This window comes from Botryllus schlosseri, chromosome 4 (assembly GCF_051294905.1).
Source record: "Botryllus schlosseri isolate E-star chromosome 4, Bs_hap1, whole genome shotgun sequence".
Taxonomy (NCBI): domain Eukaryota; kingdom Metazoa; phylum Chordata; class Ascidiacea; order Stolidobranchia; family Styelidae; genus Botryllus; species Botryllus schlosseri.
In genome coordinates this window covers 4596037-4623331 of record NC_137239.1, presented here as the reverse complement: position 1 = coordinate 4623331, position 27295 = coordinate 4596037, and the positions used below count along the sequence as shown (strand labels likewise).

Below are 27295 nucleotides of genomic sequence, written 5' to 3'. Positions count from 1 at the left end.
CAGTACTCAGAAGACGTAGACGCCATTTGGACATGACCGCTTGCGTCCTCACTGTTAATGTTCAATCTATACCTGCAATGTACTACGATTGGGGTCTTTGGATCCGTATTGTGGAACTGAGTCATCACTTGCTTGTGGAGACGGAAGAACGTCGTGGTCGTTTGTGGTACTCCATGGTCCGGCCATCTCACATAGTGATAATGTGTCACCGTGATCTCACTCTGTTACATATATAATTAATTAGTCATCGATCCAGCATACATAATCAGCAAAAAGTTTCAGCAATATTGTATTTTGCTTAAGTTAGCATTACAATTTACCGATGCTTACATAGTTACCACATCATCTATGCATGACTTCTTCATTGATGTTTGTATACAATGAATAAAACTGTGTAAACGCAGACGATGGTGCGTAAAACCATGCTTGAATCATAGGACGGTTGAATACTGGATACTCATTCGAGCCTAATATACTTTACATCTTCTCTATTTTGACTTACTCTAGTTGAGTTGAGATTCGTATACAACAGGGGTGGGCAACCAGTGGTCGTAAAAGGGCATTTGTGAGGCAGTCGACACGTAATTCATTTAGTATGTGTTGGCGTCCGTCGACATGCAAATGAAATTTCCGAATTGACTCCCGGAATTTTGAGGGATTTCAATTTAAAATTTAAATTTTCTTCCAGCTCTGCGCGATTCAATATGGCTTCATTTTTCGATTTTAATACAGTAACAATTTGCCCCCTTTGCAATCTGAGCCCAACAGTACAGACGCGGAGAACAGTGGAAATGATGCACGCCATACATAAATACCAACTTGGAATCACATCCTCATCATAAAAGAAAGTTGTTTCTGATACGCTTGGGCGATTTCAATATATTTCCAATATACCGACAATCCTGATGGGAGTTCAAGAAATAACAACATGCAACAAAGTGACTAATAACAATTGGATCACCGGAAGATATATCATCATCTTAACTAGCCCCCAGTTCATTGTGAATGGACATGGACATGGATATTTGGTGTAAGGTGGTTACGACTATGCCCTGGAATTCGGCCGTAGGCAACTTAAGTAATGGAAATGCGCCGTGAATGGCTAACAGGTTAGTCACTCCTGGTATACATGATGAAGCCAAATAAATTTTTACAACTGGAATTAATTGTGCGATTTATAATCGGAATCTAGGATGGATCACAGGGATCCCTGACTCTACAGAGACCATTATGAAGATACACCAACCTAGTCTGTGCCAAAGCGGTTAGTGTGCCGTCTAAAGCAGTGTTTCGCAAACTTATCTGAGCTGCCGCACCTCTGGACAACGAGGAAAATGTCAGTGCCCCCGACAGAAAATAAAGAAACGGATAATGCTGGTTTAATATTATCATCACCCTCGTCATATTAGGCCGGAATTTTGATGAGAACAATCTCATTCTGAAATCTACATGCAATCTTCGCATCACGTACTGTCAATATGCTTTCTGCTGTGAGTCAGAAACTTAGTCACGGTACTGAAAACACGTTCTATCAACAATAAGCGGGGAGGGGCAACGACGAAAAAGTCAACCTGACTCCACTGGGAGTATTTCCATTTGATTTAATTCAGAGGTCTCAAACACGCTGCCCGCGGTCCGCATGCGGCCCGCGAGACCATTTTGTGCGGCCCGCGACTGTATTTTGTATTTTGACGTGTTCGACAATATTTAACTGTCAAATATCTTTTCTTTGATTTGAAAACTGGAAATTCGCCCCAAAACTACTCCAGAAGCTGGAACTACTCATCAAACTTCACTATTACATCACTTTCAAAAGTTACCACGCAGTGGAAGATCAAGGAATACTTCGGCGATTGGACATTTCTATTGCTACGGCACAGTAATCATTATATTCAAGTTGCTATAGATCTGTTCCAATATTCGAAGGTAAATCTAACCCTGATTTAATTTTAGTTAGGTAATGACATGATCAACAGTCTTGTTATCAAGAGTATGCCCGAAACCCGGATTAGGCTGTAATGTTCTAATGCTCTTATATCAGATCAATATTTGTAAAATTCTAAAATATTCCACCTATAATTGTGACACGTCAAATGTCTGCTAGGAGCAAAATTATAACGCGACAGCTTTGACGATGTCATGATGCATTTGTACTCTTACATTATAGAATGTTTACATTCTATACTAGCATGGTGTCTACAAGTAAATATACAGCAACTGTGCCAAGTGCAGCAACAATTTTATTCAAAGACTTTAAAACGCGATTCTGTTTCGTGCCAGGCGTGAATTCCCAATACTAAATCACATTTTCAAGATGCGAGTCGAATGTCAGTCTGCAAGGTCCCGTCAAAATAATGCCTACTCAAAAATACATGGAATTTCCCTATTATTAATGCTGCGGCCCGCGGCGCCATCAAAAAGTAGGAAATTGACCCGCGAGCACATTTGAGTTTGAGACCTCTGATTTAATTGTATATCCAGAAAGGTTGATTGGACATATTAAACCTTGGTTAGAACTTAAAAGTTGTTCTATAATGTATCCCGCGCCTCAACCATTTCGTGCTCGGAAACTTTACATAATAGTTTGATTATCCGGTAAGAAATTTTTAATTGGAATATGTCCTGGAATGAAATCAACATATCCTTGTGCAATTTTCCGAGATGATTGATTTATGCTTCTCCAGCAATATCGGGTATGCGAGCTGGACCGGTAACTCGGACAAGCTTGAGAATTGCAACAGTTCAGGTCTCGCAAACTTTCTGTGATATATCACTCGCTTATCACTGAATGCGAACATTGCCATTTTCACTTTGATCAGGTTGCATCATTACTGACAAGGGATATATTCTGCTTATAAGTTTTGTAGAATATGCACGTTAAGTATAAACGAGCCAGTTTCTGGTAACCAGAGCACCGTGTCGAAGGCCACGGTCGTAGGACTGTGGAAAATCCACGATTGATCGAAACAGAGATTACCTCCAGTGAGCAATAACTGCTTAATTACTTGGTTGTTGTCACAGAACACAATGAACCACGCTTTCTGTGGATTCAGTAGACTGCTAAATTAATCCATTGATGGGCAGAATCAACATCGTCAAGTAACAATGTACTTTTTCCATACAGCTGATTAGATAGATCGACGGACGACCTTTACATTGTCCTGACTGAATCGATTTTGCATTTTTAGTGCGTATTTAGCTACTTCATTCATCAATCATTTCAACACTACGCAGCAGTTGTTTACTATACCTACACCACTCTCTTTTGCTTTCGGCGTACCATATCGTTCGATAATATGGCCCCCCACGCCCTAATCGCCCATTTCATGGCAAGCGCCCCCTTCGCACTCGCGAATGCCCCCAGTGCGTCCACTGCGAACGAACTATCTTAAATAGGGCTAGGAAAATAGGGTACTTGAGTGATTCGATTCTGAATCATGTAATACGCTTCGAGTTGAGTCAAGTATTCGAGTATCATACATTATAACGTCGCAACAGAATGTACCACGTCAAAGTTCAAATAGTTACCTTTTCTGCCATCACAAAGAATACAATGCCTGTTATCGGTCACATTAAAGATACTTGGGTATTTTTCGACCATACCGATTTCATTGCACTTCTTCACAATGTTGTGGGATAACCATGACACCAGAACTATGTTATTTCCAGTAACGTTCCTAGCTTTTGTACTATGTCTCGTATGTTGCGGCACGGCTTATCAAGATTTCAAGGCTTCCTCAGTGGAAAATAGTAATAAAAGCATAATTCTCGTTAGTAAACTAACTTTGAATTGCGAGTGGCGTATAATTTCAGTCCTCGAAAAAAATCGTCTTTTACTACTAGATTCGAATCAATAAAATGAATCCTTGATTCAGATTCTAGTAGGAAAGATGTGGTACCGATGAATCACCGGGACCGAAAATACTTGAAAAATTCTCCATGATAATTCCATGCTTACACTTCATGAATTTGTCTACAATTACATGCTGACAGAATCTTTCCTCACATGCAAAATTTCGACCTGCGTAAGTTATGGGGTCTGTGACGAATGATTTACGTTTTAGTGGGTGTAAAGTAAATTTGGATCGACATTTGCATTTTTCTATATCACCTTTCAGACTAACAAACCCGCCATAATTTTTGATGTGAAGTACAGGGCTTGTATCAGGGTATATAATGGCACATATTTTTTGAATCAATACCATCCTCGAGTAGACTATTTTCAAGTCAAATACAATATTTATGGGGTGGGGGACCTATGGTACCATAGCCAAATCAAGAAAAATAGATGGACCAACTAATCACTTACCAACAGAAACTCGCCTACAGGTATCTAGGCTGTAAATCATAGTTACCTGTGGTGCTTCATCGATATTACGAGGTATTTGAAAGTCAAAATGTCGATTTTCTAGTCATATTTATGTGGCATTAATTTTGAAAGTTTTGGCGTAAATCAAAACATGATTTTAGGCCAACATTTGAGTTGATATAATATATTTTATTTTTGAAGGTCGCGACGAAACATTCTTCATTGGCTTGCTGTAGCTTAGGTTATAGTGCACAAGAAAACAAGTGAACACATTTGAGTTTTTGAGCGTATGTCTCATAGGCCCCATGGTCGTGTGCCTTTGGACCCACCGGGTGGGGACCGATGACAAGCTCGAGCAACAAATTTTAAACGTTCATAAATATTTTTGGAAAAGGCGATTATTCATGTAAATGTCCGCGATAGGTAGAGCTTGTATCGAAGTGTTGACACAGCAAAAGATCTGCTATTCTCGGCTGAAGATTTGAGGGCCAGAGATAATTTTGCAATTTTTGATCCATCGGTACCACATCTTCACCACCCGAATCATTGCGCCCAGCCCTAATCTTAAGTAATACATTTCACTTCGCGCACACATGTGACGTATTATTTGGTGATACGATTAGTGATACGGTACACAATCTTATTTCTCGTTCTCTGCTATATCCGCCGAGTTCATTTCAATATGAACATAATATTCATTTATATAGAACTGGAATGTTTCCTGGCATACCACAATCGCTTGTTGTATAGCCGCGATTAACGACCTAGATCACGGGTATATTTGTCAGCACAATACAATGCCCGAATAAACTCGAAAACAAATATTTGAAGTGAGGCAAGGAAAATCGCGATAGTGCGTTTTCCTTGCAAAATAAATTTATAGTCATACTCTGATCCGCAGCAAAGTCAACACTATATGCTAATCCGATGTTTACCTGTTCGGGAACGTGTATTTTCAACACCGTCGTCAAAATCCCACCACACATCTTCTCGTTGATATTCCTGATACGATAGGACCCATGATATGCTTCTCTTTTAGATGGTGGCCAGTACATTTCGCATTTCCTCTAAATGTTTATAATGACATTCACAGGTGATTAGTTCAATGAAATAATTATCTAATGCATTCACACATTAAAATAATACAATGCTCAATTTGAAATGGAGAAAAGCCAATGCAGTACCTTTCCATTTTCTTCGCACTTTGTCAACATGACAATAATTTTGACACCCTGCTCCACTATCATTCTCCAAAAATCGGCGATTGTGTTAGGCAGCGGCCCTTGAGTCGCAATGAACGTTTTTTTGCTTCCCTGTAATTTCAAATTTTTCTATATCGTCTCAAAAACCAAGCTCGGAGGAATATAAAAGTAACCTTTATGTAGCTTGCGTTGATGTACGCGGTCTCGCCCTCTCCTTGCAAATATACTCGGTTATTGTCGTCTGTCGAGAGAGCCATAGTTTGTTGGTCAGTAATGACTTTGCCAAGACTTAATGAACTGATAAAATCATCTCAATTTTGGTAGAAATGTTTCACGCTTTACGTCAATTTCGGAAATTTATGCTACTTAAAATGCTATTCAAAATGTTACTTAAAATGCTGTTTAAAATGCTATTTACTCTATTCTCTATAGCAGTGATTCTCAACCGGGGGTCCGTGAAGCCTCAAAATAGTTGATAACCTAATATGTATTTTTAGGTCGGGAAAATCTCGAGGCAGTTTCGCCTCATTACTGGTAAAACTTCGGACCTCACATCAACAGAATGGTAATCTGAGATGAAATTTCCTACTGTGCAGACGCATATAAATGCTAAATTGCCAAAAGCCTACTGATACGAACATCTTGCTGTTTAGACATATTTTGTTGGGGATTGTGGGAAAAAAAAGTTGGTCAAGTAAGGTCAATCATGGTGACTTCAAAATGTTTACAAAAATCCATTTTATCCTTGTAATAAAAGCCTACACAACGATTTTCCATATTAACTTCAAGATAATCTGCTAGCCAGGGGTGACCAAGCTTTTCGGCCAAAGGGCTACATGAGATATACGAAACATTACGCGGATAACTTGTATGTTGATAACCCTTACCCGATTGGGTAATGGTGAAAACGATACTTATAATATTACCCATCAAAATCAATAACAAATATGACATGAAGAATCAGTGTGCATCCATGACCTAGACACGCGCAGCGCGAAACTTTTTCAATGCTAATGAATGAATTCGGTCAACAATAATGCTACTTGCACAAATTGTGGGTCGCCTCTGCATACCGCTGGAATCATTAGGCAAGGTCAACGATTATTTGGCATTTGTAATTTTCAATATCGAAGATTTCGGCGAATACGCGGAATATTCTACTTTATGGTCATATACGAGGATCTACGAAAAATGTGACTGGCACCTGGATACGCCAATACGTCGGAACTGATATTTTAGTCATCAACATACCAAATTTTGCGGTGAGGCTAATCTAATTTTTGGTTGGCCTTGCAAGTTTACAATAAATTACCTATGAGTAATTTAGTTTTTATAATATAACTAGTTTCAGTAATTGGACCGCGTGCCGCGTGTTGGCCGCCCCTGTGCTAGATAGAAATGACCAGGCTCGACGTAGTTATGTTCATTAAAATATTTTATTGTCAATTTTGGTGCCATATTTGTTGCGATCATACCAAAATGCGTTGTCGGAAGCGTTACGCGGTATTATTACATTCGTCGACACATATATTTGTGGAAATGGGTTTTCGGCACTTTCGCCGCGTATTTTCAAGACTCGACTACGTATTACAGGAAATGCAGTTGCAGAATTCGCTTTGAAATAATAGAAGTCAACCAAATTTCTACATGAATAGTATGATCATATTTTCAAGAAAAGTCATTTCGTTGCTGTTTATCACTAAGCCGACAGTTAGCATTTGCACAAGCAGCATTTGCACAAGACAGATGTCGATTGCACGATAATTGAGCTATATTTCAACTAAAACTTCGTTGGGGTTCGCGGGGGCCCGTGACGGTCCGAAAGGGGTTCACGAAGACAAAAAGGTGGAGCACCACTGCTCTATAGAATATTGTAATGAGCAATGTACCCTCTAAGCCCTCTAAGACAAAGCTCAGAAGCTCAGTAAAATGTGTGTTGTTTACAAAAAAGCCGAAGTGAGGTCTTATTTTAGTCGTTAAGCACTAATGTCCAAGGGACCGTGCAGTGAGTTGGCGAGTGCGCGCAGACTTTTGTAAAATTACAGTAAACATTGATAGTGAGACGTTTCGACTATCTACAGCACTTGGGCCTTTAATATGTCAATTATGGTAGCATTAATAACAATTACATCCTTATTATTGAGAAAGCTGTTTCGCATTGCTAAACGGAGTCTCGCTGAACTCCTTGAACTAAATTAAACCTTTGATTTCATATTTTATATCAACAACTCAAGCCAAAACCCGGCTGTCATCTCATAGCCCGTCCTTTAGACTAAATTGAAAACAGGAAATGAAATACCCGGTTCAAGCAACACCAAACAGCAACGCAGCGCATAAATAGATCATCAAACTTACACGGAAGTATATTTTTGAACCGATTCTTCATCATGACTTCAGCGCTTCCGGCATATGTAGACGACGGTGCTACTTTTTTAGCTTCTTGCTTGAGTTTCTAAAACATTGACAACTTTATTATTAGGGAATCTGAGAATATATGAACATCTATGTGCATAGGAATGGGTGTCCATGTTCATCTGCTCTATTCTAAGGTCGCGGGATTTGTCGATTGATCCCATCTGTAGTAAGCTATTGGGCTTGCAAAGGTTTGTGACTGTCATTTCTTCATCTCACATTGATTGATGGATCGCTCGATAATGTCTGATGAGCACTACCGAAAGAACGTATGAAGTTTTCATTAAGTATCCCTGCAGTACATGAATGATAATAGGTGCACCCTTCCCAGAAAACGGAAATGGAAGTGTAATACCGGCAGCTGCTACGATCACAATGTGAAGGTATTAGCATAAACTCTATAAAAGTGTAGCGTAGACCTTCCACAACATTGGCTATATCCAGAAACTCGATTTTGCCCAGCCATAATGATCAATAAAAAAGATGAAATGAGGTTGGATTTGTTTTATCACTATGTGTGTCCTGACTGTCGATTTCTAGTTAGTCTTAGGCTTATTGTCTATCTCCCCAATCATACGTGATGAGCATTAGCTGACTCATATTTGAGATTATGAATTCAAAAGTTTAGAAAGGCAATGGTAATAATTTGAAGGTTGTGAACGATGATTATTCCATATGTACTGAAATTGATTGCATGGTGCATCGCTATTTTTGTTCTGACATTCTGCCAATTATGACGCTTCTGGTTGACGGTCACCATGAGAGCTGAGGTACTTCATTCCATACCACCATTGACCTTAAAGACCACAAGATGGGAGAAGTGTGCCCAAAATCATCTTCACTTCGTCGCGGAAGTAATTCTAACCATAAACGATTACATAATGTCCGGAACTACTTAACGTCAATCTGATACACATCAAGTTTCCAAAAATTCATTAGTAGCAAATGAAGATCTGTATTATATTCGTAAATCCCAAAATTCAAGTTGTAGCTTTCAGAGGAGCTGCATACAAAGTCCATTTACCACAAATTGCTCTCTGAAGAGCATGCATTCATTTGCTTCCATTTGGAGATAATATTCCTTCAGCCTTTTCAAAGGAATGGTTGTGGGGTCGATAGTTTCGTATGGATCTGCAATGCGAAGTGCTGACAGCCAATAAGTTTACAAAAATTATAGTGTGATTTTTACCATGACCGATATCATCTAAAGACGATGTGGCGAATGTCGGACTTTCTCCACTCTTCTTCTCCAATGTATTTCTTAACGCAAGATTTATTTTAATGAGTGTACATGTGACGTAATCCTATTTACGTTGAAATGCAATAATTTCTCACTGACCTTTTATGTCTCATCCATGCAAAAACTGCTACCGCTATTATAATAATTGGTATCAAAACGCAAGCGGTAACCCAGACAAGACCTGTGATATTACAGAAAACACTGTATGAACATAGAGAGAAATCTATCTATTTCGTGAAGCCCTGTTACTGACTGGTGCCTTGGATAAACTTTGGCAGGTCCCCGATCGCTGTGTAGCTTTCATTGTAGGTCACGATTACGTTGCCATCGCTATCCGGAGACGTTGTCACTGTTAGTACGCTGGAAACAGATAAATGTGCAAGCATTAAAAGGGAAGAATACGTTTGCGAATTATGGATGAGGTTTCCTCACGATACAAACATTACATGGCTGAAAATATGTGAAATATATTTTCGTTAGCTATAGATCAGCCATTCCCAACCTATAGAAGTCGTCGAATGGTGCTCAACAAGGTTGAAAAGCATTGATCTACTAATGTATACAGTTAATACGCCTGATTCGGACACTAGGTAAATCAAATAATATCTCCATTAGGCTAAAATGATCCGGAACGGTACCAAAGAAAGCGTTGCACGCACGTTTAAAAATACCGTTAATTCGGTAAGGCGCGCGCAAGTCCTGCTATAATGTTATAACTAGGGCAAGTTTCTGTTGCATCAAATCTTGAGAAAGATGCACTTATATTTAATAAAAGTTTCAGAAAAAAGTTGCATCTATATTTTTTAGGATTATTTTGGTATGAGATACTGCGAACGTTGCGTTTTATAATGCAACAGTTTATGATCTTCAGGGTGTCTGCTTGTTCCGTTTTCTTCGCTTTTCAATCGATCATGCCTACATTTTAAAGATATATAGTCTAGGCTTGAAACCTAGATACGTGCATTTTGGTACTTTTCACGGACGGCATGACGAGACCGCCACTGCAAACTTGATCAAAGGCATTGCAGCAAAACTCAAGTTGTCTGCGACTGCAACAAAATCAATCGCCGGAAAAGGTGACCAAGTGATAGTGAAACTTTCGGCAGTCTCGCCTAGGCGTTCGTCAGAAGGGGAAGCACCTCAAATTTAAACAACAGTAAATCATTCAAGAGATCTGTATCTGCAAACATAGCTGTGAATGGTGAATAATCCCATAATTATAGAAGTACAACTCAAATACCTTCGATTCCACTGGTTAGAATTGCGTCAAATTAACTTTTCGTCGTTTTTTAGATAACTTAAGAATCTCAAGGGGTCGACCGTGAATTTTTTTCAATGTTTTAAAATAAATTCAAAAATTTCAATTGGCACTGCAGTGGATTCTGCAAATTTTAATTGAACCAAATTTGGTACGCAGCCTTTTTTTAGGCAACATAACAATCTAATCACTGAATGATTCATGGATAGCACCAGTACATTACGGGTCAATCACAAAATGGATGTGTTGTTTGTTGAATGCTACATGATGCCTGTTTTAATAGCGTCCTGAGAGTTACAGAATTACAGTCAGTCAAACAGTTGAATAGTATATTCATATTGAAATGAATCCGAATATTTTTGACCGACACTCGCCTGAAGTAATCGTCGTAAACTAGAGTAAACAATTGTTTATGAACAATCGTATCACCAAATATAACGCCATCGACATTAAATGTCCAATACTCGGGGTGAAGAGATTGCTTATGCTGAGAGCTCGGAAGAGTTCGTGTACCCTCTAAAAATAGTCCATTGAGCTTGAGCCATCCTTCTTCGTCGATTATTAGAAATTTCATGCCGAAAACATAATTATTAAATATTCGGGTTAATTTCAACATACCATTCAACTGCCTGTTTTGCCGGTGATATATGAATTTTGCGGGTATAGTCGGATATTTTAGGACTATATGCCTAAATACAATTAACCGCATCAATTGTTCGTTTTGTAAATCGAATCCAGGCTTCAAGATACAGTAGGTGGTTTTAGAGAGCATTATGAAACGCGAGGTATAGTCGTTTGGAGATCTGATGGTCGGCACACCTACATATTCGACAACTATTAGGTATGCCAGCTCTCTAGTAATAGAAAGTATCCCGGTACACATTTATTAAAATAGGGGTGCATTTATTTATTGCTAAACTGGACGTCACGTACAAATCACATGGTAAAAAATCAACTAGGGCTTACATACCTTCTTTTATATAATTATACATTTGTTATTTCAAAACATATACCATAAACCAAGTATATCTCGGTTAAACTATTTGAACTGACCTATATTCAACACCTCTATAATCCAGAGGGATATTCTTGGCAGCGATGAAACTTGAAGAATCAGTTTGTTCTCGTGATGTCATATCACGCAAAGCAGCATTGCAGCCTGTGGCACTATCATTTCCAAGGGTAACCTGAATCGTCTCCCCAATTTCCACTTCTCCTCTGTTATGCAATGAGGACATCGTCATCATTACTTTATCTGTATGTGTGCATTCTGTGATTATCATAAATCGGGTACGTGGTCACTGCATTGCAAGAAACAGACCAAGTTATCCAGGACAAAGATTATTGACCGCAGTCGCAACATATCTCGAACTAGATTCGCCATAACAGCATAGCGGTGCCGAAACGTCACTCGTTACTCCGTCATAGTCAAAATAATAACGTAGTGTACGTAAACATCTGTTCCATACAGGCTTCGTCATGCTGGGATGCTGCCTCTTCGGGATCGTTGTCAACTATAGGTAAGGCAGGGCACAATGAGTCGAGTATTCGAATCTGAATCGAGTATTAATTTTGATGATTCGAGTTTAGTGGTAAAACACGATTTTTCGCGTACTGAAATTATACGCGTCCCGCCACATAAAGTTAATTAATCAAGGAGAATTATAGTTTCGATACTAATTTACACTGTTGAATCCTTGAAACCTTGATTATCGGTATCGTGGCTAACGATACATATAGTACAAAGCTACGAAGGTTACTGGACGTAGCACATTTCCGAAGTCACGATTATTCCACAACATTGTCACTAAGTGGAATGAAATCGATATGGTCGAAAATATACAAAGGTATCATTAATAAAATGGATAACAGGAATTATATTTTTGTGATGGCATAAGCCGTAGATATCTGAAATTTGCCGTAGTGCATTCTGTTGTGACGCCATTGAGAGCGGTACTCAATTACTTGACTTGACTCGAAGCATAATACGTGATTCAGAAACGAATCACTCAGGTACTCGATTTTGCCCAGCCCTCCTAATAGGAATATTTCGACTAAACAACCCGATAGATCGGTTTGGATTTATATGACTGGAATGGGCGCAGTGAGATCAGTGATCTTGTTTGATGTTCATATGATTTTAACAAGGCAATTCTCGGGTGCAGTAGCGCGGGCGGTAACAAAGAACCTGTTTCCTTTATGCATGACTTACAATAATTTACAGGTAATGAACATTTTGACGGACTCCGTGAACTAATTCAATGGTAAAGCAGCATGTGCAAACGAAAGCATAAACACATGCTATGCATGAGCGAATAAGACTGCATTATATTTGATAATTAATCTGATCGACTTCGCAAGCTTGAGTTGTGAAATCGATGTATCATCGGCTATGCTTACCTGTTAATAGCCACGGCAATATAGCCGCCTTCAACTTTCTTAGCGCCTGCTTTTGACGACAACTGCTGCAAATCGCTGAATGATTGTGGAAGCGCACCTTCATTGTCTTTGTAAAGGATGACAAATAAACAGCTGTAGAGTGGAGTATGTTTACTTTTTTACGAACAGCGTAGATGCGTGTGACAACAATATCGTTAAAGTGATTTTTAACATTATGTGCCCCATGAATGCACGCGGCTAAACGGATTCCGTGTGAAATATCACGTCAAGTGTAAACCTATGTACTACGCCACATTCTTTCTACCAGTTTGCACCACGTACCAAGCATCATTCGGTAGGACACTCGAAAAATTATATACACTGAAAAATGCAGCGTATATGTAAATCATTTAGGATTATTTACCTGATTGCACCGTTTGATTCATCATTAACCATCTGAACGACAATTTCTTGGGTCTCTTGACGGACGTTTGTCACCACTTTATCAAGTGAAGGTGCTGGTATCTCATCAGGTCCTGCAAAACAACGGGTAACACCATAATGAACTCGATGTAACTTTATCTCAATTTAATGATTCTCTTTTTAAATCTAAATCTCAGGATCGCATTTCAAACCGATTGAACACAGTCAATATTTCTTGAGCTACATGTAATAACCAACAGTGTGACGATAGAAGTATATTGATATTACAGGTATTAGGCGGGAAAACGTATGTTACCGACCATCACAGGTTCAAATGACACAACAGACAGCAGTTCCGTTGCTGATTCATTCGCGACTCTAATCCCAAGGTACTGTGTCAAAGCATTGTCAGAGTAATTTTTTACCAATATATCCTATGAATTCTTCAAAGTAATAATAAAGAATTCCCCAGCATGAGTACACATGGTCGTACCACCTACTCTGGGTTTCGTAAGAAATAATTTCCTGTCATCCGTGCGTGAAACATACAATTCGTGCAATTTTACACGGCTGAAACGTTAATTTATTAGCAAATAAAGAAGATATATTGTTTTCAATATTGTTATGCAAATAATATATGCGTCATCATATAATTCATGTCTAGTCATATTTATGGTTGCATATTTATGACATTATGATATAATTTTTCTCATTCTATTGCCTAATGAAAAATGTCCATCTTGTAAACACTGGCGTATGATATAATAGAGGTAGCCCTGTATCACCGTGCCACCAATAAACACGAGAAACGCAACATGAATTAATTACAGTATCTCGAATTATATTAAGCTGCGTCGCGCAATCTATATAGAAGCATCGGCCTGAATAGCATATTGTAACTTGTAATGTGAATTCAAATGTATATGTAATGTGATTGCTTTTCATTGCTATGTGCTAAGGATATTATGGTATACAGTGATTGCTGACGAGTTAAATATCTAAATAGTCGTAACGTTCGGTCCACTATTTCTTTTGCTCTTTGCAGATGGGAATGGCTAACCTCCAAACACCAGTGTTTCTCAAACTGGGGAGCGTGAAAGCATCTGAAGCAGTCGCGAAGCCGCAGTCAACTTCTCCGCATTATGTACCTCCAATTCATAGTTTTTGATATGTGTGTAGTACGAATTACATATTTGAGAATTCTCTCGTTAACAGTCATAACATTTTATGCCATCAAACTATCGGTTGGTATTGCCAGCAATCGGGTTGCATTTTCCGATATGACGATAAGAGGGGCACAAAATTTTGACTATCATAAAGGCGGGTGTGTCTAGAAAAGTTTGAGAAACACTGCTATACACCAACAGTATACCTAAATTCTTCGAATAATAACGTTTACCTCTGAAACGGATTCTACAGATTGAATATAGTTACAATATATCGTGTTTATTGGCTGAAGTATATTATGTTAATTTCGTACTCCTCTGCTTCCACTTTTGTGGCATGGAATTTCTAAACCTATTCCGTGTAATTATATGCTATATATCAGATATACCCACCGAATCATGCAAAGAGTGGAAATAAACTGTACCTTCTATAGGTGTCCGGCACTCTCCTATAGCTTCAATTAAAGTTCCATTTCCCGCACACGTCCTTGCAGAAACTTTAACTTGGTAGATTTTGTTTGCTTTTGTTTGCAAATTGTAATTCATCTGTGGAGCGTCAACATAGTCTCCTCCTTCGATCTCATCCACCTCGTACGACAGTCCATCATTGATGTTAGCGGTCCATATTATCTGTTATGAAGTCAATAGGCGCTGCTATTACACAATCGGAGATTATATGTCGATATCCTTTTCGGTTTGCACGGTAGAACCTTCCAATACACTGGTTATTGACATTTTCTCTCTGGTGCTCCTAATTGCCATGCTCGGGCGCCCCATTTCCTATTATAAGGACTGCACTAAAATTGTTTGGGAAGAGGTCGAAGAGCTCTCGGTCTTTTCGGAATAGGAATTTCATACTGGAGGTTGTTGTTTTGTGGTATTCGTGGTGTTTGTACACTACAATGTTCATTTTCACCAGACCGATATTCCTGATTTTTGATTCCGTATCTGCAGACTTGTAGCACGGCCCACTTATACGCTCTTCGTAAGACACTGCTTACGCAGATGAGATGGCGATTAGGAGCCTAGAAAAAACTTTAACACTTAGGTAGGAATTCCGGAATCGACCTCCGTCGGACTCGAACCCACAACCCATTGGTGTTATAGCTATGGATGATACCACTACCACGCTATCTCGCCATACTGAAGGTATTTCGCACCTAAATTAAGCTCGTTGACCACCCTACTAATTAACGATCTAATAATTGCACAAACCATATTCGGGATCAAATGAATTGTGCTATAACAACCATCGGTTACGGGCTCATGCCCATTGAGTTCTTATCAAATGTGCACATCCCAAATCCCCCTCTGTGATTAACCATGGCGGAGCGTTACTTGTAATGGGTTTGTTGTTTCATTGTATAGTGCAACCAGTAAATCCACTGAAAATGTGGTTTAGACCTATATGATCACACTGAACTTAGTTCGCTAAAATATAGGAGATATACTATATCCAGTTCTTAGGTTTATCATGAATGTATTTCAAAAAACAAAGACTTCTTTTATTATTGTGAGGTTGTGAGTCACAACACTAAATGGACTTCTCCGTTTTGGTACGATGAATAAATATAGCGACGATTTGATTTTGCAGCTCTCAAACACACAGACTATCGGTGGGTAATCAATTTAGCTAAAAAGCTTCAAAGCATCTCTAATATATACAGAGGCCTCTAACTGTTAAAAGTCGTTCAGTGCCTCTTTCTCTCATTTCTGAACGCTGTTGTAAACATTCTATTGAAAACATCTATCTGGCGTGACCGAAGTGTGTTATGGGGGAATTTGCGATCTAGAAGTACGTGCATGATGCAGGTAACCTCCATTGTACATGAATTGTAACAAACAATTCATTATTAAAAGCATGGTGCACATATCGCTGTTATATTTTGCGCCGTCGACGACGAAAAAGAAAAACTGTTCAATGACAACCAAGGGATATGTAGAACTATTATTCTGTAACAGAATCATGTGTCCGTATAAAAACTGCTGCACCATAAGCTACGATGTACTATTTCATCAGTGCCGCAATATCGTCCCTGAGCGTTGAAAGTACATATCACACACCCTTGGGGATCTGCAGGCAAGGTTGAAACCATTGCTATAACACGAGTTACAAAAATTCTCTCTATTACGGATATAAGCATTTTGCAATAACAGCGTGCTGTTGTTTACTTTTATATTATAGCCCAGGGGTCGGAATGCTCTTTCGTCCAAAGAGCCATATTGTCCCATTATTTCCAATTTTAACTCCCAAAGAGCCATACATGTCAATCAACTGTTACATCAAATTGAAAATTCGTGACGTGTTGGTAGCACTAATATGGGATTCGTAGCGTGCGCCATATCTTTCTGCCCGCATGCGTAGGTGGAGTCAAACATGGTCACTACAGCACTATATATCCACTGTAAGGTATGATTTGTCAGTGACGTGGGGTTAGGGGAGGAAAGTGAGGCAGTGCCTCATATGTCAGTGATGAGCGACGAAAATTGTGAAACCTTGAATGATTATTGGTATTCTTTTATCGATCTTCAGAAATGTTTTGATTATAAACATTTCTATTTCCAAAACCACGGTATTTTCATATATATTGTTCCAAAGAAGAGCTAAGGCACAGACGGGCTAAGTCTCATCTGTGATGGCGCAACTCATCGTAAATACCTCAGAATTTATCATCAATGATATTATTCAAATAAATTTGTCGCGCTGATTCCGAAAATCTCAATATTAATCGACTTCTAAAATATTCGGCGTAACAACGCTACACATCTACATTTACGGCTGTTCTAAAATACTACCTACTTTACTAATCAAAGCTATGGCGTTTTTTATTTATTTTGAATTTGTAATTGTTAATGTCACTTTAAAGGAAGTTTATTTAACGCCATAAATCAGGTAGACAATGTGTATTTTAAAACTGCATTGTCCTGCAAGCGTAGCTATGTCAACGTATCAATCAAGGAACGCACGATGGCAGGTAGATCGAATTCGTCAGTGGTGTTAGTCGCCAGCGCAACCACAACTTAATTTGTGAATTTTTTAAGTGGGGGAACGAACCCCGTACCCTGGTTACCCCACTGTCTTGACCTCTCAAAGACATATTCATGCTGCCACGAAAATAATTATTTGTGCCGCAATGAAAATTTACCAATCAGTTGCTGCAATATTGATAAATTAGGTATGAAATTAAGAATTTGTCAAAGAGCCATATCTGATACCAAAAAGAGCCATACATGGCTCGCGAGCCATAGGTTCCCGACCAGTGTTGTATGTATGTATGTATTAATGGGTACAACACAGTGGAGCTTATCGCCGTTTAGGCCTTGTGCTTCACGACACGAATTTCATAATGTTCAGAGGTCTTTGCTTTTAGTATTCTTGGGAACGTCTTTCAATCTCTCTCGCAGTCATTCTTCATTCTCTCTCGCTCCCAAGCGTTCCCATCGAGGTCGTTGCTGCCGACTTGTAGCACGGCTCACTTTCAGTCTGGGCTTTTCAATGCACTGCAGTTGCAGTGAGGTCGGCGATGAGGAGCCCAGAGAAACCTCCGACACGTAGAAGTGGGTCAGAACCGTGACCCGACCAGTGTTATATAGCCTGTCTTCAATAACACGAATTATCCAGTTTGACGGGATTTACCTCGACCGTAAGTGATAGCGCATGAGTGCAACCAAAGTTTTTCGCTAATCGTCTCCTCGTTCGTCGATCACGCCTTTTATTAGTGGCATATATTTCTTGTTATAGTATACAGTTGAATATTATGACGGTAACCGGTGTTTGCAATCGGTTAACATCGGTTGACAGCAATCCATAACATTATAATCGGAGGTTGATCCGATGAAAGTCTGATTATATACTGTCATCTCACGACAAATGTTGAGAAAAAACTTCTGTAATTAATTCTGTGACATGAGGCCCAGTACTCGTTTTTACAGTGATGCAAGTGGAATATGACAGGAGAAAATGTCTTCTTTGCGATTGCGATGCATCTTGTCTTGTATGTTTCGTTATTTTGAAAAACTTCCAACGAATACATCACGCGGCATGACAATTCAATACACGAATACTCACGTTGTAACCTTCAACCTGGTCAATTGGAGTTTCTGCTGCATTCCAGGAAATTACGCATACCGTTGTTCCATCTCCATTCATTGTACTTGTGACATCACCGGGCAAGCCGTGGCCGGTGGTGGATATCGCGGTTTTGTTGAGTTTGGCGATGCAACAGTCTGACTCCGGACATACTTCCACCTTAAATGTAACTGCTTCGCTCCATTATGTATATTTAAATTCCCTACAGATGCCATATGAATCAGGAAAAAAATTAGACAGGATAAAATGAACACCGATCAGATACCAAAGACGAGCATGGATTTAGATCTTGCTTTGAAAAGGAATCAACTTGATCATCTCTATCTGACCCCGCGACGATTTTATACATCGTAAAATATGGCATTAGAATGTTATATTAGAGGCTTGCATTAGGTGCAGACTGTCAGACCGTAAAACAATTTCTTGTCCTATATAAAATAGATAGGCAATGCGTAGAAAATCGTGTGTTATCCAAGTGAAAATGACACTTACTTAGGTAGAGGTAGGGATTAAATACAACATGCAGACGCGAAACTGGTCAATTTTGCATTTACATAATTGCGCCTGTCTTACACTCATGGAAGCATTATGTCTTCGTCATTTAGCCGTCACTTGACCTTGTTACATTTTCCTGAAATGATTTTCTATCCGGCTTTTAATTACACTATATCTAGTGTAGGATACCCGTTATGCAGTGAAGATAACCTTTCGATGTCTAAACTCGACCAATGTAAGGATTTAGGAATAGCTTTTGTACTTGCTTATGACACAATTGTAACAGCCAACTCACGTGAATTGTATACGTCGTGTATGGGTCCAGTTCATCGAATAGCACCTGATTACCGTTAATTTCCGATTTGTTGGTGCTGTACGAGCCAGTGCCATTTTGTTGGGATATCGAAAATCTGTAAAATATATCGTGTATGAGGTAGAGTCCTTTCATGCAGAAGGCTTGATTGATCTCTGATGACAGATCCTTGGTGTATCAAACCCGTTATGCTTCCGCTTAGATATTCCATGTTTATAGTGGGGATAAATTTGTATAAAATGTTATGATTACATCTCGGAGGACGCCCAAATGTTCTCTTTTTTGAGACTTTGTCGTCATTTTTGAAAATTTTGGTTAAATGTATCTTAAAGTTCAACTAGGATATAGTAAATCAGTACTAAAGCAACGTTCTGACGGGTATTTCGGGAGTTGAATTGACATTTTACCAGTAAACCAACGGAGAATTCAATAGAAGACTGCATATCGAGTCGAGTCGGATAAATGACCTATTTTTTAGTCAATCAACTACTAACTCCCAATACATTTACCAAGTTTTCCGGATTATACTCCGGTATTGCAAGTGTGGAAATGTTTTAAAATGTCTTCATTTTCAGATTCCCAAAACATGATAATCCTAATGTGAACTGAATATTCAAAACATATAATCGGTAAAGATGTTTTTTTTTTAAACGGAGCATAACTCTAGCAATAACAGAATGGCTTAAGTGTATTTACAAGCGATTTCAAATTTACTTCCGGCTGAGAGCCAGTTAAGGTTACTCTAATTGTGGGCATATCTGTCTAGACTTGATTTGCTCCGTTTGTTTGTTTGTTTGTTTTTGGGTATTCATGGTGTTTGTCGACTACTATGGTCATTTACACCAGGCCGATATTCTTTGTATTTTCCGTAACTGCCGACTTATAGCACGGCCCACCTCTAGGCTTTTGTAAGACACCGCTGACGCGGATGAGGTGGCGAGGAGGAGCCTAGGTAAACCTCCAACACTTAGATATCGGAATTCGGAAGTCGACCTCGGTCGGACTAGAACCCGCACCCATTGGTGTTGCAGCCGCGGATTATACCACTGCGCTATCTCGCCACGATTTGCTCCGTTCTCAATCTACGGTTTCCGCCTGAATCCAATATGAATTAGACATTTTTGTAAGCTATAATATGCTAACGTAAATCCATTCATTCACCTGTGATCGATGTCATATGTGTTGGGGTCTGCATCCCAGTCTACCTTAATTTCACCTATTTCGGTACAAGGCGTGGCCACGGGCTTGAGGGTTATCGGTGCGCTGTAAACTAACATCGGATTTAATCCATTAATTCTGTCAGGGAAAATAGTTGATAATAACAGCTAAATAAACATGGAATTGAAATGAAAGAGTACCTTAAATAGTATCTTACCGGACAAGGTGACACTCGATTTTGCGTAACTGACATTGCTGTCATAAGCAACCATGTTCTCAGCATAGCAGGTATACTCTCCTCGATCTCCTGCGATTGCATTTTGAACGAACAATGTCGACTGAAGGCCGTCAATAGTCTGATGCACGCCATCATCTTCAGACTCGCCTAATTTCGATCCATTACGGTACCATCCATAGTCGGTTGGAGTTGGGGTTCCTCCAACGGTACATGTCACAATTTTCGTACATCCTTCAGATTGAGGAGCGTAGAGAGAAGTAGTCTCCAATTCATCCACATATGCGCGAACTAATATGAATGGGGGGATCAGTTAGTGCAAGCGGTAAAATTCTTCAATGAAAATTATATTTTGTTTGGAAGTAATGCGAGCTAACCAGCCACTTATTGCTAGCCTTTCCCGCACTCAGCACATCCTTTATCAAATGTCCTATTCATAGCTTACTTTACGAATATATCTATTCCATGGATGAACGGATGGAGGGATGGAGGGCTGCCTAAGTGAAGTGCTTTTGACATGTTTTCGGCAATCGTTACTCGAACATGTACTTGGTGGAATTCAGTGTTGGGATGACACGAGTAAGACTGGCGTCACCATTTTCGTATGACTTGACTTGACTAGACTCGGCGTTTAAAAAATGCGGATTGAAACTCGTGACTGGGGGAAACTTCACGAGTCAATTTCAAGACATCAAGTAATCAGTGTCGATAAAAATCGCAGGACAATTGTAATTCATACAATGATATTGGGTTTTAATGAAGCTTCATTGTTCGATAACCAATACATTGACCGCTTACAGCGTACGTTGTCACTGTAGTGATGTAATATAGTACCAACGTATTTATCTCTGTTCTATAGACCGTGGTGCTAGGTAATCACTTTCATTAAATCTCTTCTATGATCCAAATCGAATTCGAATATAGTTTATAAGGTAGTATTACTAGTCAAGCATTAGCGCAGGCCTATATTTTATCCCGTGAATATATAGTTTAGTGATGTATCATATCAATTCGCTTCCCCTGTCTGAGGTTTCGTATTCTATGCTCTATTTTGGCGGATAATTACAGACGGAGTGTATAAAACAGTTACGTATAGTTTGGCTGTAGCCTACTACGCCTTCGTGAGCTGTACTACGCCTTTTTTGCATGCGTATTTAACTCTATATTCATACCTCGAATAGAATTAATTAATGACTTAATCTGAATTTTAAGCAGATAGCCTAATGCAATGACTTTAATCATGCATCGCATTTCAAAAAGACAAGTTCACTTGAATTTTGACTTGATTCGTGACTCTACTTGACTTGACTTGACTCGATTTGACTCGAGTCACCACCGCAAATCGAGTGACTCTACTGTACTCCAGTCACATTCAAAAATCGACTGACTTCACGTGACTCAAAATTTCCAAAGACTCGAGATGACTTATGACTCACAGTCAGTGACTTGATCCCAAATCTCGTAGAATTTTACCATGTTACATAATCCTGCACTTAAATATCAACATTGACCAATTTCTCCACTCTGATTGCGTAACAGCAGGTGGAAACACTGATACTAATTAGAATTATATAACAGGGGTTGTCAAACTAATTTTAGCGCAGCCCATAAATCATTAAAGTAGTTGCTTGGGTCGCCTGGCTTTTACTGTACAAGTGTAAATACTCAAATTGGAAGAGGAAAGTTAGGGAAGTCTATGAAGAAAAAATGTCACCGTTTTCGGCCATTTCCCATCCATTGAAATACGGACTAACTGACGAACTACCTCATGACTGAAGCAAAAATCAAGTCAAAAAAGAGGACAGATCATATAAAAAGAGGACTTGTAGTTTCATAGTTTTTAGTTGCAGTTTCAACTTTTTCATTTACCGGAAAACTCACGACGGGTCCGAAAGTATCCGAAATTATCTTATATTTTGTAGTCATATGCACACAACAATTAAGGTTCTCCCAAAATCTTGGGACTTTATTTCTTGCTTCTGTGTCTGGTCCAGCAACGTCCGATCTGATATAGATAGACATATGATTGTAATGATTATGTCAAAGGCTTCGATGTAATATAGTTCCCCGAAATAGTATGACAGCTTTAAGCGAGTTTGCGAGCCGCCCTTCATGATCACAATTTACAGTACGCTCGTTATAACAATATAATGATATAATGTAAAATAGCCGGGGATCCATAGTTTTATTCCCCAACACACATCCTTTATAGTACAAATGTTACCAAAAAATATTAATTGAGATCCTGACAACGCCCGAATAAAATTTCCTTACCGTGCACAATCACTTCAGTAGAGGCTGACCGAACGTATTCACCGCTTTGTGAAGATGCAGTAAATGTGTATGTACTTCCATTGTCTGATGTTTGGACACTAACTATAAGGTAATTAACAGTCCCATTGTCGACATCGGTGAGCTCAGATTCTTTCGACCCGTCTTTCATAACAATAATAGTTAAAGGGCCATCAAAAGTTGTGATTTCGAATGATAAAGTAAGATTCTCATTTTCCACTCCTATTCGTTGTTCGTCAGATTCTATTGTTACCAGATCTGAACAAAGGCAAATAATTATGTTCCACGACGACGCCTAGTTAAGATGATAAATATACATAATTGTGTAATAGAAAGATAGAGTAATTTGGAATAGCAACTACTTGGTGATAAAAACGCAAAAATAGACTTTGAAATGGTGGTATTTAGCCTATTTTTTCATACTTGAATCCCGCTGGCTATGAGATACAAATTCGAATAATTAAAACGAAACTTATGAATGTGGTAAGTCAATAAGTACATTTAAATTAGAAGCTAACGCTAATTTGAAACAGCCAGGGATTGCCAATTATTCGCCCCGTTCTACGTCATGCTGCAGTGAAACACCTGCATCTGAAGCTGTTATGATGTTTATGAAGTATGAACTCAACGTAAACTCAAAGCTATCCTACCCACTCACATTGGACAGGTGTGGATATTCAAACATTTTCCACGGTGAAGTTTCAGGGCGGTGTCATACATGATAAATTTGTACTTGCGGAATAATTTGTACCTTGATCGCAATATCTCTGAAAATATCCTGCATCGCAGACACACATTGCTTGGCAACCGATTGCTCTGCATTCCCCATTCTGACAAGGATTATTGCTCTCCAAGCATGGCGAATCTTCGACAACTGCGCGGAACGAAACAGTTAAATAGATAAGGCAACCTGGCACTCCATGATTATTGAAATTTGTTCGCTGCTCCAGTGCATATTGCACTGAAACATATAAGGATAAAAAATGAGCAAGAGTAAAGGGCCTATAGCATCCTGACCTAATAAAAATAAAATAAATCACAACTGATTTTACAAGAAATCGCTCATCTGAGACGTACATTGTATAGATGGATGGTAAACCCTTTTATCAATACCGCTGGCAATTACGTATGTATATCGTTAGGGTACGGTTTGTCAGGATTTTGGTTGAAATTTTGTTTAAAACGCACAAATCCTTCATTACGTATAGAACTCGACAGCGGGCAATGCCTGCTGGTGCATCAATTAATAGTGATGTCATTTACAATTTTACTATAGTGAATATTTGTTTCGTATTATAGTATGCCTTGGTAAGTCCTAAGTTATATCGATTGGAATGATCATTCGATTAAAGCATTCTGCATTTACTCCAGATATATCAGATCAGATATTCCTAAGCGAAAGTATCTAGCAAATGATTTAAAAGATTACTATTTTTCGCCTCGGTGTGATCAACCTTTGAAGAATACTGCTATAGCAATGGTTCTAAACATATTTGACCTTGTGCACTGAATCAACTTCATGAGAGCTCAGCATTTCGAATAACGACTAAATACCGAATGTCAATAACTGAAGGTCCTATTTATTCTAGTCTCTCTGTGCTGGTTTGCGTAAATTTTACGTTAGGTCAGTGTTTCCTGAACTTTCTTAAACTACTGCACTCTCTGACTACGAATAAAGTGCCACCGCAGTGCAGGATTGATCTTAAAATTGATCTACACTACGATATAAGTAGCTCCTTAACCATTTGATGCTCGGAAACTTTACAGAATGGATTGTTAATGATGTAAAGAATCAATATAGACATGTAACAATTGAATTCATGACGTGAATAAACAGGCGGGCGAACCTATATAGCCCTGACAGAATTGATATTGCATTTTTACTGCGTATTTAGCTTAGGCTTACCATATTTTGGAAATCTAAAAAGAGGACACTTTTTCAGAAATTTGAGTCTAGCAAAACCGGAGAAGAATTCTCAAAAACCGGTGAAATTTTCCCACTTTGCGATAGGTTGACTAAAAAAAAAAAAAAAAGTCAAAATACCGTTTTTCTCTATACGCATTGCTAGGTGGATGACTAAAAAAAAAGGTCAACTTTCCGCTCAGAGCTAATATCACCGTTTTCCCTCGAAATAACCGCCGTAGCGTCACTTCTGTGCTAATTTACGACAAACCACTCGCACTTTGCTCTAAATCTTACCTAAATTTTCAAAAACGAGGACAAAATCTCAAAAAAGAGGGCAAAAGGGCGTCCTCCGTGGACACTTTCAAAAAAGTCAAAAAAGAGGACAAATCCTCAGAGGACGTATGGTAACCCTAATTTAGCTGCTTCATTCATCAATCGTTTCAGCACTACGCAACAGTTGCCTTCCAAACCTACACCGCCATCATTTGGTGTCAGCGCCTCCCTACCGCCTAATTTGATAGCCAGCGCTCCCCAATCACCCATTCCATGTTAAACGCCGCCTTCACGCTCACAAACGCCCCCATTGGGCGCTGGTGCCCACTTTGGGAAACACTGCCTTCGACTGAAACATAACTTAGTCTTAACTCTTTTTGGAATAGAACCAAGTATTCCAAACACTTTTAGGCATATCTACCGCTAATGACTTCGCCACTGATACCAAGTCTTGTAAAGATAACTGCTACGTCCGACCAATCATTTGTTTGCCAATAATATCGAGTCCGTATCATGCTTCATAAGAATGTCGGTAACTGCCAGTAAAGGTAACAAAATATCGGGAATCTCTGTGACGTCAGAGGATGATAGTGGGGAGTCAGGGGTCTATGACTATATGAGGACTATGCAACTGCTCGGCTTGGTATATTGGTATTTTTCTTGTAGCTCACAGGTGTACAGATGAAGCCTTTCTATTTTATTTCATATCTAAGCGTAACTGTAGTATTCGAATAAAATATCAGAAGTGTCATAAATGCTCCATAAGCTAGATGCTACATCCTTCATATGCCAAATGAATATAACGGCGTTATTGGTGAAAGTTCTATGTCTCGACTTTATTGGTATCGATTACAATCCGATATCTGACGGGCGATATCGCTGATAACTGTTATAAGCAAAAGGTGATACGCTCTGCTACCCAGTTACCACAAGAACTTTCCATCATGGAACGGAGGTAAGAGAGAACCTTTTCTGTTCTCAAGTAATACACAAAATATGTTTATAAATATCACCGTTAAGCTCACGAATTCTTTTGTGTACTGGTCTTCATCAGTGGTAATTTTTGATTATTTTCAAGTCAAAATGTAACGTATATATTATTGGCTTACAATGCGTGCCCTTGGAATGTGGCACCAACGGATTGAGTTACGACATTGAATCCGAAAATTATAATAGGCCACCATGACAAATATAGATCATCCCGCACATTTCTGTCGCAATGTCTTTGCATTTCACCGGAAGCGCAGATCAGTATATATTTTCATTTTTTACAGATTGGCCTATGTTTGTTATCGAGAGTTTATCTTGCTCATGATACAGTAAACTCACTGATTCAGCACGTACTTGAGACACTTAGTTAGCAGTTGCAGCATCGAGTAATTGAAATCTGTCAAATTATCATTATCTCATGTAAAATTGTCTTCGAGATCACATAAAAGGCTTTCCATATCGCCCATGCTGTAAATACGTCACTCAGGTACTCAATTTTCCCCGCCCTATAATTATCAGGACGTTGTCCAACTGATGTTGTCCAACGTTGTCCAACTTTTTTTTATGCGAGTCGGCGAACATAGCTTAAATTATATCCAATCGGTATTGTATCTGAAATGCCATTTTCATTCCAGCATAATCATAGAGCGACGAATTAATGCGTCCTGCATTGTGTCTCTGGTATCTGGCTTATTGCGAGTATCGCCTACTCAATAACTAACCGCAACGTTAAATAAAATCCATAAAATCCTCAAACAGGTTGAAGCTGTACCCAAAGTAATATAGGCTACCGTAGTCTTATAAAGCCTTATTATCTCACTCTTTCATAATCGAAGATATTGCCGTCATGTAATTTAAACTATACTTGTGTCGCCGTCTTATTTAATCAAAAGAATACGGCAACTATACCGCTATAAAGTAAACTAACTCCCAAGATGTCAATGCTACGCTTGGTACTGTTTGTCTGTTTCTAAATTCAGTAACCTTCCGTAACATGGACGATGTAGCATTAAAATGCGACGACGCAGTCTGAACACGAAATTTGCTCGTAAGTAATTGCGATCGAATACTGTGTCATTTAAAACCGCAAATTTGTGAATCCTCTGACATATCAATTGGAGAAAATATATATTGTTCATCATTTGGGATTTAAC

At 39.0% G+C, this 27295-nt stretch overlaps 1 protein-coding gene across 1 annotated transcript in view; it reads right to left on the bottom strand.

The window, feature by feature from the left end:
• Window positions 1-27295, bottom strand: part of LOC145437976 (uncharacterized) — a 574293-nt gene that overhangs the window by 11046 nt on the left and 535952 nt on the right. Inside the window, exons 12-30 of the mRNA XM_080315344.1 lie at window positions 23724-23846; window positions 22955-23230; window positions 20663-20971; window positions 20449-20557; window positions 19270-19384; window positions 18459-18638; window positions 14815-15019; window positions 13225-13336; window positions 12822-12953; window positions 11475-11639; window positions 9417-9523; window positions 9263-9344; window positions 9113-9183; window positions 8948-9054; window positions 7867-7963; window positions 5685-5752; window positions 5494-5622; window positions 5245-5376; window positions 73-221 (exon numbers count right to left, since the gene is read on the bottom strand). Of these exons, the coding sequence (XP_080171470.1) occupies window positions 73-221; window positions 5245-5376; window positions 5494-5622; window positions 5685-5752; window positions 7867-7963; window positions 8948-9054; window positions 9113-9183; window positions 9263-9344; window positions 9417-9523; window positions 11475-11639; window positions 12822-12953; window positions 13225-13336; window positions 14815-15019; window positions 18459-18638; window positions 19270-19384; window positions 20449-20557; window positions 20663-20971; window positions 22955-23230; window positions 23724-23846 (2668 nt within the window). The remainder of the gene's footprint in view (window positions 1-72; window positions 222-5244; window positions 5377-5493; window positions 5623-5684; window positions 5753-7866; window positions 7964-8947; window positions 9055-9112; window positions 9184-9262; window positions 9345-9416; window positions 9524-11474; window positions 11640-12821; window positions 12954-13224; window positions 13337-14814; window positions 15020-18458; window positions 18639-19269; window positions 19385-20448; window positions 20558-20662; window positions 20972-22954; window positions 23231-23723; window positions 23847-27295) is intronic.